This window comes from Cynoglossus semilaevis, chromosome 17 (genome assembly GCF_000523025.1).
Source record: "Cynoglossus semilaevis isolate Cse_v1.0 chromosome 17, Cse_v1.0, whole genome shotgun sequence".
NCBI lineage: Eukaryota > Metazoa > Chordata > Actinopteri > Pleuronectiformes > Cynoglossidae > Cynoglossus > Cynoglossus semilaevis.
The window spans coordinates 9,253,042-9,271,786 of NC_024323.1; the positions used below are offsets into that span (position 1 = coordinate 9,253,042).

At 41.9% G+C, this 18,745-nt stretch overlaps 1 protein-coding gene across 1 annotated transcript in view; it reads left to right on the forward strand.

Annotated features, from left to right (window-relative positions):
• coro7 (coronin 7) overlaps positions 1 to 18,745 on the forward strand; it is an 88,536-nt gene that overhangs the window by 10,346 nt on the left and 59,445 nt on the right. The window contains exons 8-9 of the mRNA XM_025064370.1: positions 15,520 to 15,603; positions 15,974 to 16,056. Of these exons, the coding sequence (XP_024920138.1) occupies positions 15,520 to 15,603; positions 15,974 to 16,056 (167 nt within the window). The remainder of the gene's footprint in view (positions 1 to 15,519; positions 15,604 to 15,973; positions 16,057 to 18,745) is intronic.

Consider the following 18,745-nt stretch of genomic DNA (forward strand, 5'->3'; position numbering starts at 1 on the left):
CTTTCAAGTACAGCAAGTACTAGTGCTGAGGCAGGTTTCAACTGATCGATGTAACATTTATGAGACGTGATGTGGCCATCAGACTGCCAGAGGGAAGCCAGTGGAAACTTATGTGGAAGTAGCACAGCTGGTTTTGAAAGCAACTGAATAGTCAATAAGAAAATGAGGCTACGTCTCCCTGCAATTTGGTTTTGGCCTTTCTCATTAGTATCCACTGTCAATACGAATAAAATTGGACAAGAGATGGTGGAACCATGATCGTAAAAAATATATATATATATAAAAAAAATCACTTCCTGGATGCCCATGTTTCTGTACCGAGCCTCGCTTTGATAGTTTTTAGACACAATCTCTGTCTCGTTCTCTATCTCTTCGTTTACCCTCTTCCTCTCTCTACTATTAACCCCTTCATGAACCGTAGGAGAAGTTTCTCGGTGTGCTTGCTGGATTTTACACAAACTAGAGTGCAGTAATTTGGACAAACACTAGTGTGAAATACTTGAATTTTGACACTGAACCACAAAGCAATGTTCAAGAACACTGTAAAACACAGACAACATTTCACACAGTGTCAGTGGTTTCAGGGAGACTCTGCACTGGTTTGGTCCTGATGCAACAGCTGATACAAGCACTTTACCTGTTGCTGGTTCAGCCCTTTAAAAGGCATTATTGCAGTATTCTTAGTAAAGGTTTGCTGTTGATTAAAAAAAGTCCTTAGATCCAGAAAAAATATTAGATTGCTGATTGGATAGCTGGTCTTTCTGCACAGAGTTTGCATGTTCTTCCCATGTGTACACGGACTTGTCTCTACATGTGGTCCGGTGATGGACTCAACTGCCCATGGTGTCCTCCCACCTTGCCTGGTGCTTGCTGGGATTGACCCCAGACTCCCCCGTGACCTTTGCCTGGATTAAAGCTGTAAAAGATCAATGAATGAATGTCAACAAGTGTGTTGCACAATGGACGTGTCATGTGACACAAGCTTAGGAAAGAAAACAAGGCCCTAAGAGTCAGACCAAACTAAAACTAGACACAAAATCTCACCCATTCTCACCTCCCCCGTCCTCTCTCCTCCTCCCATCCCAATCAAATCTACACTGAAGCACAGCTCTTGTGTCCCCTCGTGTCCTTCGTCCACCCACAGCAGTGTACTGTAGCAGGACTGTCTCATCCCTGTGGCCAGAACTGAGCCCGGTTCTCCAGCAGACAGGTGGGGTAAATATAGTCCTTAATTACAACTTTGCTCTCACTGTATTTTTATGGGAAATAGGACTGTGCAGTAATTTGGTCTTGGACAGAGGGAGCAGTACATACTGCATCTGCACTCAGAGAGTGAGTGTATGTGTGTACATGCAAGTGTGTGTGCGTGAGGGTTGTATTTAGGTATTTGCCACAGTTGGGCAGGGTGTGCGTTTGTTTATGTGGCATTTCGTTCTTTTTTTGGCCTCGGCATCGGAGAGCAGATTTAATTGGTGATTTAAATTTGTTGCTATATTTTATGGCAATATAAATGTATTCCGGCAAAAAAAAAGATATATTTTTTTCATATACAGAAATGATGATTAATCTCATAAAATTATGTTTAATTGCAATCAAGGCAAAATTCCTCCACTATGAATAATTGGTTTAAAATTTTTAGCACCAGTAAAACTTCTTATTCTTTTAAGTTTAAATAATATCATTCACAAATCATTAAATCTCTAAAGGGAGACTTTACACGTTGAAAAACATTGAATAAAAGCCATTTTGTTTCCCCTCTTTACTGGACATGTTTCTGCCCTCTCTTTTCCGTAACGTCCCTACACTGGCCTCTTGTTTTTAGACAAGGTTCCTTTACATCTCTGTGCAGTCGGACCTCCGCCCTTCTTTCCTGTGCTGAGCTGCAGGACTCCTCAAACCTCCGCACACAAGAAAACCAGGAGCATTTACTCATCTGGTCTCAGTGGGTTAAGGTGTTTATGGTTTTAAAAACACGGGCCTTTCCTGCACCTCTGCATCTCCTCTCTCCCGCTCTCTTTTCCCTCTTCCTCTGTCCTCGGAGTCTGTGTATTTGCTGAGTATGTGGTTCTGCTGAGTGTGTGTCTGTATGTATAGCATGTGTGCTTCAAATTACAGTGCTGAAAATACCCCTCATAGTTTAGGGTCAGTGCTGGACTGTGGAGCTGTCGATCTGTGGTCGGTGCAAAAGGAGGGAGACGGGGAAAAAGCAAAAGTTTGCTGGACTTGGGGGCCAGATTCCTCTTTTCCATCTCGAGCTTCTGCTGCTTTGGGTGAAATTAGAGAGGACCGAGGGCTGAGATGGGTTTGGATATGAGGACGGAATGATGGGCAGGGCCAAGGAAAAGTAAAGTGGTTTCCCTGCTATAGGTGGCTCATACCATCTTTTATATTCAGCCATAAATTATTCAGACTCCACTCCCTGGAAGGTGTGTGTGTATAAGTGAGTGTGTGGGAATGTGTGTACTGTATATGTGACGTGCCTTTGTGTGTCTTCATACTTGGTTTTAATGTAACTTCAGTTAAGTCAATGTTGTACATCTTGGTGATTTGTCTCTTTGTGCTTTTGAATTCTAGTAAACTGTGTTTGGAAAATAAGAGACAAGTGTTATGTTCAAATCCTCCGTTTTCTTATTAACAAATAAAGAATCTGTGCGTGTGTGTCCGTGTGACTGTTTGACTGTGTGTGAATTAGCAGAACAATGACACTCTTTGACTGCTGCAGCACAGTTTACTTAGTAGCAGTGGTGCAAACCCACAGGGAGAGCTCTGAGCTGAGTGAGGGAAATTAGAAGAGAAATTACTGAGGTTTAAGAATTTTTTTTGTTCCATGTTTCTGATTCTAAATTTAGAAATCCTGATGCTTTTAAGGAACATTAAAAAGACCTCTAATAGGCCTAGTGTTCATTGGCTTTATATAAACATTGTGACAAACCTCTCAATGTAATCTACTGTATGTATGCAGTGAGTTAACATGCAGCAGTGTCTACAGTGAGTCTGGTTTCATTCTAACCAGCATTTAGGTTTCAGAAATGGTCACTTTTTTACTAGTGAAGCAAAGCCATGTAGGGCAGACCTCCTGATGTGAAATCGTTGTTACGTTAATTACACTGATACCGAACTATTTTTAAAGTCGACCTTTGTTCGGCATTTGGATTTATCACAAATAAAAGCGGTTGTTCTTTAGCCTGAGGTAATTATGGACATTTAGAAGAATTGGATGATATTTGTACACAAAGACATGGAGGAATTCTTACATTTCATCATGACAGTGACCCAAACAATGCATCTAAATAACACAAGAATAAACCCTAGTTTTGGAATGTTGTGGTCTGAGCGCAGACCTTAACCCAATTCTAATTCTGTGGTGTGAACAGGAGATGCCTTCACCATCAGACAGACTGGGTGAACTTCAATATGTGAAACAAATACAGTTTCAACCTGATAAATACATCTCTCTGTGTGAATGTGATACATACTTCGTGTTTTATTGAAGTATATAATTTAAATATGTTTAAAATTTGTATTTTATTGTTTGAAAACCTCTAAACACTCTTCAGACATGGTTGTGGTGACAGTTAGGGCAGGGTGTGTGTGACTGTCACACTTACAATGTTCATAAACCTACATCAGATAAAGATGTGGAGGTTTTTAAATATGACATTTAAGAATTCCTGGTATTTATTGCCTCTCATACGTTGCTGTTGTACATGACAGAGAATGAGATACTGATGTTTTCCACACAGTCAAATGTTATTGTTTAGTTTAGTGGAGGATGAATATCTGCTACCATCACCTTGGGCGCATGCAGTGCATGTCTAGAAGTGTCTGTAAAGAACTTGTCAAACGCTCATTCAACAACTTTAAATTCCAGATGCAGATGCTGCACAGTTTGAAGTCAAACCGAGCCAAAAACACTGCTGTGTTTTACAAACTATTCCTCTTTGTAGAGCCCAGTGGGCGGCTCTCCTGCAACCAGGCCGTGATTTATTGATCTGCCTTTCTGCGCCCTGTTCCTGCCTGTGAAGTGCGACTGTAAAACACTGGGTTTCACCACTGACTACAGTACGCGCTCATCATCAGTTTCTCCAATCAAATGTAAACATGTCACAGTCTAACCGAACTCTGTGTACACTCAGAGGCTTAGTTTCAATAACATTTTCCCTGCCTGTGTCTGTGTGTGTGTTAGTGTGTGACTGTGTTAGGCAGGAACATGTAAACCAACTTCACAAACACAGACAAAGATGACTGGAGGATTTATTTTCTGCTTGGGTCTTTGGTGAAGCACCACATCCTCTGCTGCTGCTGGAAATTTTAGTTGATGATGGGGGAAAAAAGACACCTGTCAAGAAACAGACCTTTGATTGTCAAGCTGGTCCTCTGCTAACCTGCCAGAAGACCTTTGACCTCTGGCTTTAACAAAAATGACAGAAATCTAGCTGCATGATGACACCATGTCTGAGCCTTAATCCAGCCACATCAGATTGCGATTGTGTTGATGTCGTGTCCTGGATGAGGTAATTTCTGAAAATCTGTTTTCCTTTTGCGTCTTCTTCGTCTTCTTCTCTGTCGTTTGTCTCAGTCTGTTGACTCACTCTCCCTGCAGTCACCCTCGTGCACGCTGCTCTGTGCCTGTGTGTGTCTCCACTGGAGAACTGAAGAGATCAGGACCTAATAGCCAACGTTAACTCAGCCCAGATGTTGCCAGCCCCCTAACAGCCCACACTCCCCTCCTCTCATCTGTCCATGTCCAGCTTTCAGCTGCCTGTGTTGCTGGACTCCTGTCTGCCAGTGTTAGTTAGAGCTTCAGGAGATCTGGCCTGGCTGACAGTTGTCCTCTTTACTTTATAACACAAAAAAAAAACATGAAATAATACAGGATAAAAACCAGGATTGTCTAAATGAAGACGTTAACTAATTTGTGAAGTTTAGTCAAATTCAATGATTAATGCATGGGCAGAATGACACTTACTGTTGCTGTAGTACACAGTGGATACACAGCTCTGTGAGAGCTTAAAATATCTTTTCAGCGCTCAACACGTGTTTGTGTTTGAGGGCTTCAGCCTCAGGTCAGAGGTCAAACTTGTGTCAGACCAGCCTCACCGATGCCCAGGGCAGTAAATAAGTCGACAGCTAACGAGCTAACTGAACCAAATGTCAAGGCTGAATATCAAACATTGGTGTGGCCTTCACATTACATGACTGCAGCAGCAGCAGCAGCAGCAGCAGCTCATCCCTCAGCTCAGATTGCTTAAATAGACTTCCAGAATATTATATTTTTGCACATTTATGTGTGGGTTTTTTTTTACAGAAGCGTCATTAATACAATAATTGGACACACACACACACACACACACATGGCATTAAGTTTTCTCTTGTTGCCTTCTGCCTCTGCCTTCAGTATAACAGGCTTGGTCTCTTTAACTATTTGTCCTTGTTTACTCAATGTCTGCCGTGTTTCACTAGACGACCGAAAGCGACTGAATTCAGTAATCAGTGAAACGCTTTGTAAATCAGATGTCTGCTTAAGTTGCATTAAAGCTATTAAAGTGTTTTTGAATCAGAGAGATTAATGTCGAAAGGCATCGCTGTCATTAATCAATGAAAGCACTGACATCGACACTTCCAAATCAGCAACTCCTAACCTCCCCAGTGACTTCACCTCTGTTTGCCCCCTCTTTTGAGCTTCCTTTTTTACAAACTACAGTATGGTTTTAATTATTATCTGCAGTTCACTGCGAGGAGTATTCATTTAATTAGAAACAGCAAATTGTGTCTCTGTCTTTACTTTAAACTTGGCCAATGACTGACGCCCTGGGAGGTTTCAGGAGAGCTGGGAGACTTCGGTCTTATTTATTCGCTTTTTTCAAGTCGGAGCCACAAAATGAGGTGTGAGTTGGCAAGATATTGATCTTTCGTCTCCTGTGTAGTTTGCTTTAAGGCACACGAGTACCTAAAGGCTACAGCAGCTGTTTGGATTTCCACCTCTGGCCTCTGTCACTCATTATGGTGCAGTAAATACATACAGGATATAAATGTAAGTGCATGTAGCACACAGTATTGACATTTTACAACAAGGAAGGAATTATATTATATACCCTATTGACTTGCATCAGTGTCACCGACAGGCAGTATTGCAACTGGAGCTATTTGTCACTGGTGAACATTTTGAACCAGAAGCATGCCCGTTAGCAGCAACTAAAGGGTCAGAGAGAAAATAATGACAGAGGACAGCTCTTTTACAAATTAACACATTTACACATTTAGTTCCAGAATCTAATTTAAAGAGCTGACAGGAGTGATTTAATGATTACCTGCAACCTCTGCTTAAACAAATAGAAGCTCTCAGTTTATCATATCTCAGTTACATGATGTCATTGAAGTTACAGGGACATCAGTGAATGTATTCCCCGGTAGTGTTCCACGCTGCCCCCTGACATAACGCAACCCCAACATCTACCCATTTCGCCCACATTGAAATTTCCCAGAGTCGGAAAGTCAGATGAGATCCACATATCCAGACCAATGTCTCTACTGCAGGCACCATTTAAGCTTAACTCGAGCAAGCCCTGGTGTTATTTCAATTATCCCATCTTCTTAATGCTAGCTTGATCATAATGGTGGTTAGTCAGTTTCCATTACTTCAGCAGTTATAGCCTTTAGCACTAGCAAACGTTTGTCTGAACGTCTGCTGACAAAAGGGAGTGATTGCACTCATCAACGTTTTGGCAATGTTATCAGACAGCAGGGGGCGTGACATGCAGACAAACATGCAACGGACGTGATTGAAGACGCAACTGTATATGGGTCTTCAAACATGTCCGCTTACGTTTCCTGTCGAGCTAAGGCATTAAAATGAAACATCCACCCCGCAGTGTTTCCCAGAGTTTTAATTTAGAAGAATGCGCCGCAGTTCATTGACGCTGCTGTTCGGTTGTGACAATAGGACACAGGTGTGCATACCTGCATTGGTGTTGGATGTTTTTGTTTCTCCGAGGCCAAATACAATGAGCAGTGCTCCGTCACATAATGAGTTACCAACAGGGGAAACAAATGAGCACAGAGGCCCCTGAAATCTGGCTCACACATGTCTCATAAAGGCTGCATCCTTTTCCAACAATAGCCGTTCCTCTCCATCTTTTACTAATTAAACTCCTTGGAACAACAAGTTCTGGTGAAGTTTGTGGTTTCAGAGGAGAGATGAATATAAGTTCACTCTCAGTCTAGCTGCCCAGTGTCCGGGTGAAGAGCTACAGAAAGAGGTTGAACTCTTTGTTAGCATAGTGTGGATTAGCTCATTAGTCATGATGTCATTTAGCTGCACTCTGCTCTGCTGCTGCACGTGCAGCTTGTATGGAGGCCTGTAAATGGTGTGGATAGATTAAACACCTCATTTACCCTTTGCCTGTTTGTGACTTTGTAGATGAACTCAACGGCCTGTTTGTGACTTTGTAGATGAACTCTATTTATACTTGAAAAAAGTCAACGAGATAATAAAATGAACTGAAGGAGTGGAAATCCTAACCAACTGAGCCCAGTATTAACACGTAACAGTAAAGGATTCATGATCACGCACTAATGAAATGAACTCGACATGCCTCACACACATGTGCCTGGCTGTGCTGTATTCGTGCTTCTTTACAAATGTGTGGGTGGACTTTGAAGATGTGAAGACCCTGTGATGTGGGTTCAGGGAGGGAGTTAAGTCTGAAGCTAACTGTGTCCGTTGTCAGTTATGAAAGAGGCACAAAAGACAGCAATTGCCAAAGGTCTGGGTCAGGTCGAAGTGACTGAGGATCTAAATGGTGTCAGTAACAGCAGGAGCATTAGCAGTAGATTTCAGTGTTGTTGTTTTCTCCTGTTGTGTCCATTTCAGAATCTACTCGACTGCTTGTTTTTACACAATTATAGTGGGTTAAAAATAATTTCAACGGTTTAATGTGAACAGGGGACCTGAAAGAAAACACGTACGTCTCTTTTATTAATAACAATTAAAGCAGCATTAGCATGACAGGTATTTCCATTTGTAGTGATGTAAATTGGATATGACCAGTGGAGGCACTGTAGAGTCTGACAGTGGTCTTCATCTAGATACTGAGTGCTCTTCACTGAAAATAGCTGTATGAAGTCCAACACGGTTGTAAGTTCAGTAGATTAGTGACCGCTGTATGTTAGTAACTTAACTAGACCTGTATTGTGCAATCATTTTAAGTCCAGTCTCTGCAACTGTTTGTGTTTTTTTCACTCAGTATTAGGTGCCAATACACTCAGTCTTTCGTGCCTCAGACTTCTGACTGGGTTGACCACAGTCCATGATGGCACGGTTGGACGACTTGTCTCTGACTGTGGCCACATGCTGCAATTAGCACCATGACTCAATAATGGCAGCCGTTTACCACTTCAGGGCTTTGTTTTACTTCACACTGCTGTTAAACCAATGTGTTTGCTCACATTTTTAACCAAAAATTGCAAAACAAGTCATCGACTTTTAATGCCGATTGGCTGGAAAACATTTGTGTCTCCCAAAGAAATGAATAATGATGGAATCATACACCACCTCATTTAGAGAATTATTTACACACTCATGCTGCTTATTTGGTTTAGTCTGTTGGAGAGTGTAGAGAATCCAGTTTATCTGTCATCACGAGGTGACTTATCACAACCAGGTGATAAGATCAACAGGCTCATCTTCAACTTGATTTGTCAAGCAGTTATAAAGATTAAAACGAAGCAGGTTAGCCAAAGTAAGGATTAGTAACCTTTCTGTTTAGAATAATAACTCACAGTGTCTATTACTAAATTATCTACAGTGTTGATGGCCATAAAAAGGGTTATTAGGGTTATTTAGAAATGAACCAGATGCGATTTTTCTGTAACCTTTCTGTTTAGAATAATAACTCGCAGTGTCTATTACTAAATTATCCGTACTTGTGTCACTTCTATCTCATTTTCACTGTATTTTTCCTTCTCTAACCTCAACTACTACTTTCCAAAAAATAAATTGATCTAATGTTCACCCCCTCCCATTTTTCCATCCACCTCTTTTATCCACATGATTTATTTTTCCATTCAGAAGGATGGATTCTGGAGCCAGTATTTTTGTTCACACTGACCCTCTTAAAACACGGGGTGATGTGTTTGCAGTGGTCACTCAGTGGCAGCCTGTCACAGTTCTCTGTGGAGAAGTACTACTACTGTACTGTACTACAGTACTGTCAGGAAGAATGGTGTATATATGGACTTAGAAAATAAATTCACGACTTGGGTAACTTTCCTACACATTTCAGGTACTTTACCTCTTTGAAACACATATGTTTCAATTAAAGCCAAGGAGAAAAACAGACGAACCGTTCAAGTGTGAGCAAAGTCTGGGTATCTCATTAAATTTCCTTGGATTCTATTTTTTATCTTGGGATCAGCCCAGTTCACATCAGTGGACCTGTCCCAGGAGCTGCAGCTCGGCCGTCTGGTGTCTGTAAAGTGAACCTGGCCCTTTAGCTCTGACTATTGTCTTGTTGGCTCACTTTGAGTCTTCCGTGCTCCAAGGTGATTCTCATTTGCTGACACAGAGGAAATGAAACATTGGAGGGAGAATGACTACAGCTGAGGCAACTGTATGAAGAAGAAGCATGAAGTCAGAGAGAGTCTGTGGGCTGAACGGTTTGTGAGATTCAAGGTTCCACTCTGGTTAATGCTCATTTACCGTTGAACCTGACGCTGACACAAGTGTGTGTCGCTCTCTTGCCAGAGGAGATCACTCCTGCTATTACAGCTGCTCTTACTCACTGCCTTAAAATCACACTTCCTGTCCAGCTATTGACCTCGCACATTCATTTTCATTTCTGGAAAGAAGAGAGCAAGAGTATGGAAAAGTGGGAGAATGGCTTGTGGCTTCTGTACTTTTTGAGCAGATGAGTGAAACGTAAGATGGTTCCAATCAGCAGAGGAAGGAGTGACTACAGGCAGCAGAGGAAATGAAAGAATAAAATGGCCAGTTTGATTTCCATCACCAAACTTTCCTTTCTCTTCCACTTCTTGACGCTTGTCTGCTTCTGTAAAGCCGGAGGAACTTTCAAGACGGTGATCCCTGACTCAGAAACACGGTTGAAATTGACCATGAAGACAGAGCAGGATGGAGAAAGCCCAGCTCTGCTGAAAAGACTAATTATCCGTAGATGAAAAGAGTAAGAGGGACTTCAGTTTCAGAGGTGATGAAAGCCTCGTGGAACCCGTGGCTGATTAGAGGAGCGGATATAAAGAGGGAGGAAGGAGGGTCTGGTGAGGAGAGTGGAAATAACTCAGACAAGAGAAAACTAAAAGCAAGTCAGGGACAATGAACACTGTGGTACTGCTCAGGCCTGAGTACGCACGTGATGGGGCCGGACAGTGTTTACTTTGATAACCTTCACACACATTTTAATCTGATGAACTTAGTCAGAAACATACTCACTGGACATTGTGGTTTTATTATTGACACAATGTGTGTGCATGCATTTGATGACAGGATAAAAAAGGCCAAAAAAGTCTGGTAGGACTGACCCAGTGATGTGTTTTATACTTTGCAGCTAGAAAGTCAGTGATTTGCACTGTGACTGGAACACTTATTGAATTTTTCCTTTTCTTGTTGTTGAGAAGTTTTGGTTAATTTCATTGGTTTAATTACATCTAGTTAGTTAGTTCTATAGACTCTTTTTTATCAAGAAAATCTATGGACTGTGTGATAAATCCAGAGAAAAGCCGTCCAAACACAGGGACAATCAAACTTTGTTCAAATAGACTGGAAATCTAACCAGCAGACCTGAATTTTGGCCAAAGGTCGGCGGGTTTCTGTAGCTGCTACCCAAAATGCGGTAGCTTTGGAGAAAGAATAAGAGGGAAAAAAATTCTAATGGATTCCAAAAGAAGCTAGTTTTGAGAGTTCAAATTAACCACAACTTCTTAATTATAAAAGACTGTTTTAACAGAAAAAAAAACAAACTCTCCAACTCACAGCACGTCGCATTAATTTCATCACTGCTGCGTTGATTGTTAAAAACATAAACCAGTTTTGAGCTGATACACAGAGCAGTGGAAAGACAGGCAGAAAAAGAGTGGTCGAGGGGGGAAATGGAGAAATTGTGATGGTTCCCACATGTGCACGCAGACACCTGATAGTCATCCTGTGGGTGAATCAACATTCTCTGCTTGTGACACAGATGTGTGCTCTGTCTGTGGAAGTTCACAAGAAAAATAGCTCATTGGAGGACAGAGTGTCTTTTTATTTGTGTTGGGAGAGGATATTTAATAGTCCTACTGTATAAAACCATAATTGACCAGACTGCTGACGAACACTCTTACTGTGTCAGCAGAGTTTTTGCAGCAAATTGTAATTCTATTCTGGTTTAATTAAAGTTTTTAAAGTTTTTACTGGAGCTGTTTCTGTGGGGCTGTACACCTCCAACTCCCCATCTTAAAAACTTCTTCAAACCTTTACACCTGTATACGCACTTTAAAGTATTTTAAAGTAATATTCACAAACCAAAGAAAAGTTTGATTCTGAGATTTTCAGCTTCAGAGCTTATCCTGCCAACCTGCGTCTTCATCTGTGAGTTTTAACGAACTGCAACTTCTTTTTGGTTGCAACACTGCCACCTACTGGATCTATTTCCACTACTTAATATTTCCATTCATTGTTTTTTTATTGACTTATTGGGTTACTGTAGGTATATGCTGCTCAAATTCAAATCTTGAAGTTCAACAAAGACCTTGAAACGTCTGGGGTTAGGGTGACCCAGTGTGGTCAGGTCATGCCTGTTTGCAGCCCCCGCACCGCCTGTTTGATGGCCACAGCTGTAGGAGAGCATAGGTGTTCTGTGGCTTTTAAAAGATTTTTTGGAGTGAATTTATTGTTTATTGATTTAATGAAATATGTGCGTACTACACCACTTTTTTTTTTGTGAAAAATATGTTTTCCACATTTTGTTGCAGACATCTCAGCTAACACTCCATCTCCAGATGTTTTGTCATTTCCTGTACTTTATTATGTGTGTGAGCCAGTCGAGCAGAGTTAAAGGATTTTTTTTTTAACACCTCCTGTGTGGATTCTGTCAAGTCATAAACTCTTTCTCTGGTCTCTTTTTCCTTCTGTTTGAATACCATAAGGTTGAATAACCTCTGTTATTGTTTTATTCTTCCGTGTTTCTCTGCTTTTCTTCTCTCTCTGTTTTCTTGTATGTCACGATCGATTTGTAGCATGGCGTTAAGGTTCAGCTGTGAGAGAAGAGGAAAGGAGAGGAGGGGGGTTAAGGTGAATGGAATTTGGTTAAATTTATGAGTGCAGGGGAGAGATACTTTTTGACATCAGATAAATACAAAGGTCCAGATGTGTTGTCCTTTGGCTGCCCCGCTCTTGCATTGCTCTGTGACGCCTGTGTTACGCTCCTTTAAACTGACTTACTCTTTATTGGGAAAAAGTGAGTGAAAACCGAACACAAACGCCTTAAACTTCAGCTCCACCTCTGCTGCTGGAGCTGCCAAGGCCTGATGACATCTTTGTTAAACGGCTCCGTTGCTGCACGTGCCTTCAGATCCGGATGGAGCATGACATCACGGCGGTGCAATATATGGAGTTTGCGAGAGCATTTGTCTGTTGGGAGGAATGTCGGGCCAGTTTGCTCGCCTCCATGCCTGGAGTTGGCCTAAGCAGCAGAGTGAAGGACTGAGGGATGCTGTAATGGCAAAAGTAGGTCTGCTGCTCCAGGCAAGGTTCACAGAAAGGCAGTATACTGTAGTTTTACTGTTATTTTTATTGACCTTCCTGAAGGACAAATTTGTCTTTTTATCTATACCAGGTGTAAAGACCAGAATAAATGTGGCTTTTTATGGAGCCGTTTTCCCCCAGACTGACATTTCTCATAAAAATATATTTTTTAAAACACTCTGTACAATATGGGTTATTATCCAACAGTTTAGATATAGATATTTTTTTGAATTCACCTGTTATTCCACAAGTTGGATTTCTTTGTAGGTCTTGTTTTTTTTCCGCTTACTTTTTGTGTGTTTTTATGTTTACAACATAATAGCAGATATTTTTCATGGATATGATTATTGCAGGATACAGTGTTGAAAGAAAAAGACTTGGTCCACCTGATGCCAGTTATCCTGCTAATGGACGAACATCACAGAACGTTACCCCTCTGACTTTTTACACCATGTTGACTGTGTTCCTTATTATCTAAATGTTTGTATATGAGTAACAAATAATGCTTCAACGCTGGTCCAAATGATGGTTCTCTATGGTCTCCAGTTGAAGATTTTGTCCCGTAGGTGAATTATGCTGTAACCCTGAATTACAAATGTCAGGTGATGATCCTAAAAAAAAACAACATTCCTAAACAGAAATGACGCTGATTAAAATAGTCTGTGCTCGGCTTGGTCCTTGTTTGGTCAAAATGCCAGTACTGTCTTCTCCTTGGAAGGGAATCAGACGGTGAAGCTGACGTTGTACAGCTCAGTGGCAGTGAATTACGTCCATGGCTGATCATAACACGCTTGATTTAGTTTCTTTTTTTTAACCTGCTCTATCGCTGTTTTTGGAATTTCAGTTTACTCTAAATCTCTGTTATACTTGCAGACTGTTTTAAGCAGACTCACTTGTGTGGACATATCAAGGAAAGTATGATCTCAGTTACCTGCGTGGCGCGTCCTGACTAGCTGCAAGCAGAAAATTTATCCTCAGTCGTGACATAGGTGTTTATCCAACCTGGGACTTATTGTCAACTAAGATCGTGCTCTGGTAACATAACTTTTTAGGAGCTAGGTCAATCCTTCCTATGTGGATGGAGACGTTTGGGAGCTCACCAGGAGCCAGAAAACATCTGTACAACATACAGATGGGTGTGGACGAAGATATATCATCACTGAGGGAGGCGCAGAAGTGCATACCTGATTTTACCGTATTTTAAATGTCAGCTGATGTTTCTTTCTCCTCTCAGTCCCAGTCCAGTTCCCTTATAGCTGAGACTGTAAATTTATTTGAAGCCACTGGTGTGACAAAAAAAGGTGAATTGTTTTCAGCACAAAAATGTTGTATTTCTTTAAGAAAAATGATACATGAGTACAGTACAGTATTCATTCAGTTTGTACACAGCCAGTCATGTTATCAAAACTCTATAAATGTAACAGACTGTGTACTTATAACAAGTAAAACTTTGTTTCATCGATGCGAAGGACATGACTTTTCAGCGTCCACATGTCCTTGACGTAGAAACGACCTCTCCTGAACTCTGTCTCATTTTCACACGCCGTAGAACTTTATCTATTAGGAAGAAGCTGCAGTGACGCATTCTTCGCAGGGAAGGGAGTCAACTCTTTAAATTCCACTACGTTGAAATCAATGAAACTAATAAACTAATATTCATCACTCTTATCAGCTAACCTATGAAAGGTCTGTGGGAAAGACCCAGAAAAAGGTCAACGAAATGCTCAGTGTTTTCTAGTATTTATATGTCCTGTACATGCTTTGAATTTGAGCGTAGTGTCAACGATGACAAGTGCGGTGTGGTTGCTGTGCACAGCCATACAGTAGCACTGCTCTTGGATTAGTGTGACCATAAAAATGACAATAAAAATCATGTGAGACACTTGGATTAGGGAACAGCGTGTACTGTTTCATGAAACCTTTATTGCTGACAGTGGTGTATTCTGGGTAAACTCAGTGTAACTCCAGTATAGAGATAGAGACATCTGTTGCTGACAGAAGCTGTGAGATGTTACAAGAACATGGTTCCTGACTGATCAGCTACAAATGACATCATTCACTGAGTTTTAACACTTACAGATTAATGGCTCTTTTCAGCCGCTGATTGACAATTCAACAGCCGTCCTCGGTCATCTTTATCACAACTTTTCCCAACACGTACGAGTGGGTTCATTTATCATCTGCAGCCTGCCCAGTGTTGAGTGCAGTACATTCAGACTCATGCTTCATTAACTTACTTTCTTCCTTAATTTCTTTCTTTTACACATTTTCTTTCCAGACATTCTCGTGTGTCAACACCTCCGGTTATTCATGGCACAAACACAACGTCTCATTTGTGTGTGTGAAGGCCACTTTTTCAAACCCCACTCTGGCACTGCTGTTTTGACACATGCTCCCCATGGAAACGCAGTAATGCACGCAGCCTCAGTGGCATTAGCACAAACGCAGATGCACCGGGGCTGCGTGGTAATCTAAGCTGCACCCGGGGCAGAAGCCGTCGTGTCTGCTACATCAACAAAAACAAGTCCTGTTCTGTTCCAGTACAGACGTCTGTCAGAGGCACCCCAGAATAGTCCTGTCTGTCCTCTCTGTCTCTTTACTCCACCTTCAAATCATTCACTCATCGTTGCCCGTCTTTATCTTGAAGTAGACGTCAAGGTTATGTTTAAAGCCAGGGTTCATCCATGAGACATTGGGAACTGGGTCAGATGATCTGACAGATATCGATTTACTCTCTGTGTTTGTGGTGAGTTGATGTTTCTCTGTGTTTTTGTCCCTCACAGAGCGCCACATGTTTAGAAAGCAACAAGGACTCACGCGTTCTCTGGACCAAAGACGACCTTCTCCTGACCACAGGCTTTAATATGGTGAGGAACATGGAGACCCATGGACGTGTGAGCCGTGACATCATCACTGTAAAAATCAAACAGTCAAATTCAGTCACTGTTTTCTTTAAAAGTTTGATAGTTTGGCAGCATTTAAAAATGTCAGTTTTCTAAGGAACCTGCATAAAATGATTCCACGTTTGGCTCAAGATACAAACACAATTTATAAATGTTATTTTGACTCCGAAAACCTGACATCATTGTCTTGTTTTTATATATATATTTGGACTACACCGTACAGTGTTGGCCGCTGTATGAAAAACAGTCAATTATAGGTTAATCCTTGTACTGTGATCTGTTTTATTATTATTTTTACATCAGTCTCTGGTGTCCTGTGTTTTCTTCTGTCTAGATGCGTAGCCAGCAGGTGAAGCTCTGGGACAGTCGGCAGCTCAGCAAGTCAGTCAGTTCCCTGTCTCTCGGCACTTCCAGTGGGTGAGTTCAGCATCCAGCACCGCCAACAGTCACTGACTGGCCCAGTCATGTCTGAAACAGAGTTACACTGTGTGTGTGCACGTCTGACGAAGAACATACAGCACATGTGTGTGGTATGTGGTTTGTGTGTGGCTCTTGTGTGATGATGTATGGATGGAGAGGCCTCCGCACATAGCGCAGCTTCCTCGAGGCCGTAGGTCTGGACAGACGGTCAGACCTCTGACAACTCCGACACTGTTGGTGCACATCGCTGCTATTTTCAGGGTCACAGCCACACACGGAGTCTCCCGCCAGCTCCGTGTCCCTCTGTCCATAAGAAGTGCGAAAGGTCAGGCAGCAGTAGACACACTGACACGTCTCCCCTCGGCTCACGGACCATCATTCTTCCTCCTGACCTTTTCCAGTTGCTTCATTTGTTTTTCCAAACACGGCTGCCAAGGACTGGAGGAGAGCAGGAGTGTGGCTGTAGTCCAGAGGGGAGAGGAATGAAAGGATGAAGAGAACGGGGGCGAGGGCTGCTGCTCATAAACAGGAGGCCGGGCCAAATCTAAAAGAAATAGACATGAAGGCTTTAGCAGGTCATGCATCACACTGTGAATTAAAGTTATTTATTTTCACAAATGTCACCCCGCAGAAATGAACGGCTGCTCAAAATCCACTTGTCACTTCTGCACAGGTTTCTCAGAGATTGTTCCAACAGATCAAATTATCAGTGACGGCATTAGAGTTTAAAGGTGAACTCCTGGGATTTTTGTACGTTTCCGTGCAATAAAATTAGCCCTGGAGTCATCTAGAGAAACTGTCATTGTTTCTACTGCTTTTTGTCTGTGAGAAAGCGGGAGAGAAATTTAAGAGTTGACACAGCAGGGTCCTCAATAACAACCTCCGCTCTGCCCTCATGTTTGCAGCTCATCTCCATTTCCTCCACTTCCTCCGTCTTTGGAGTGAGACAGATAGCCGCCCTTCTGAGTGCCTCTTTGGAATCCACCGCATTGTTTGGCTGTGGCGCAGCAGCCGTGGAAATGGGGGTTATCTGATGTCACTGATGCCACATTTTTTAAAGTTTCTTATTAGAAAAACAGCTGAGTCATGTGTCTGGAAAAATCCAGCAATGACATGAGTATCAGGGAGTGATGTCTGCAGAAGGCCATGTCGTTAAAGTGTTGATTTTACAGGAAAGGCTGTTTCCCTGGTGCCTGAAGCAGATGAATGCTGAAGTTTACTTTAGAAGCTCCAGCCACTGTTTTGCAGGTGTGATGATGATGGCGATGGTGAAACTCAAACAGAATGTACCAGCAGGGTCAGTGGGAGGACTGTTTTCCTGAGCTGTCCCACTCATCTGGGGACAAGCTGTGGAACATTCCTGACTTCTTTCTGCCTAGCGACCGTCTGGATTATGAATCTGTCTACACTTAAATCTCACACACGCTATTGAAGCAGATCATCTTGCAATTATTAAACCCATTTCATTAGCCTTGAACGAGGTTTTGCCGTATTTTGATAGAAGTCACTTTGAAATCTTGTTATTGTTCATTCAGGGTTATGGTAATTTCCAGGGTGTGTGCTGACCCGTCTGCTCCCTGTCCTGTCTTACATCATTTTTAATCCTACTACCATATGCTGGGATGGTGTGTCACAGAGCTATCACTTCCAAGGCCACAGATGTGGTCAGATGTTTGAACTGATAGAAAACAGGTAACGGCCAAACGACAGATACAAGCTTTGCTTTGAATGCTGCCATTGATTTTTTTTTAAATTGTTTTTTAATTTATTCTTTTGACCTGCATAGGAAAAACGTTTGTCACTAGTAAATGTCACTAGTTATGAACACTATATATATATATTTATATATATGTGTATCTGTAAAAATATATAGCCCATGTTGTGAGCGATCACCTGCTGTTTAATGTACTCCACATGCTACTCCACTACTACCTTCTCTAAAATAAGGCTCCAGTCATTAGCTCGCAGTTTAATTGCCCTTTTTCACATTTAATTTCTTTCTCCTGCAGCTTTGACCAAGTTTCTTTCCGGAACTTTTCCAGCTGCTTTTTCAGCCGGCGTCTCAGGCCAAAGGCTGTGTGCGGAGGAAAGCATTCAAAACAATCTGAAAAATAAACAGGGCCTCAGCAGTTAAATTGAGGATGAAATCTATTCACTACTTTTTATCCTGTCATATTTAAGAGCTGGATAAATCACTCAGTGTGCAACCAGCAGACCCTGATAGCTACGTACAGCGTCTGGTTTGTGGGTAATGAGTAAGTTGAAAACGGTCATTATTGGAGGGTATTTACTGTAGTTTCTGTCTTTTTTTAATCGATGCTCTATAATACTGTTGTGGCTCAGGTCTGGGCCTCCGTCCAGTCATCACAGACACTATTTATTTAGTATCTGACTATGTTGTGTGTGTGTTTTTTTAGAATAGGGCACCACATTTGGTCAGCTCGGCAGCAGACTGTCCTCGAGTGACATGTACGGTGGTGGGTTCTGTGTGGGTCATTCGGTTGTTAGCTCAGCACTTCCTCAGCGCCGGCCTCTGTTTGTACGAAGACACGGGTGTAAAAAAAGATAACGTGCAAACAAAGAATTTGTCTTCGTTTTCTTCGGCGTCTGACAGATTTAACCCCGAGGCCGAAGTCAGTCTGATGTGCACATATAGATGAAGTTTGTCTGTTTTGAATTATAACGT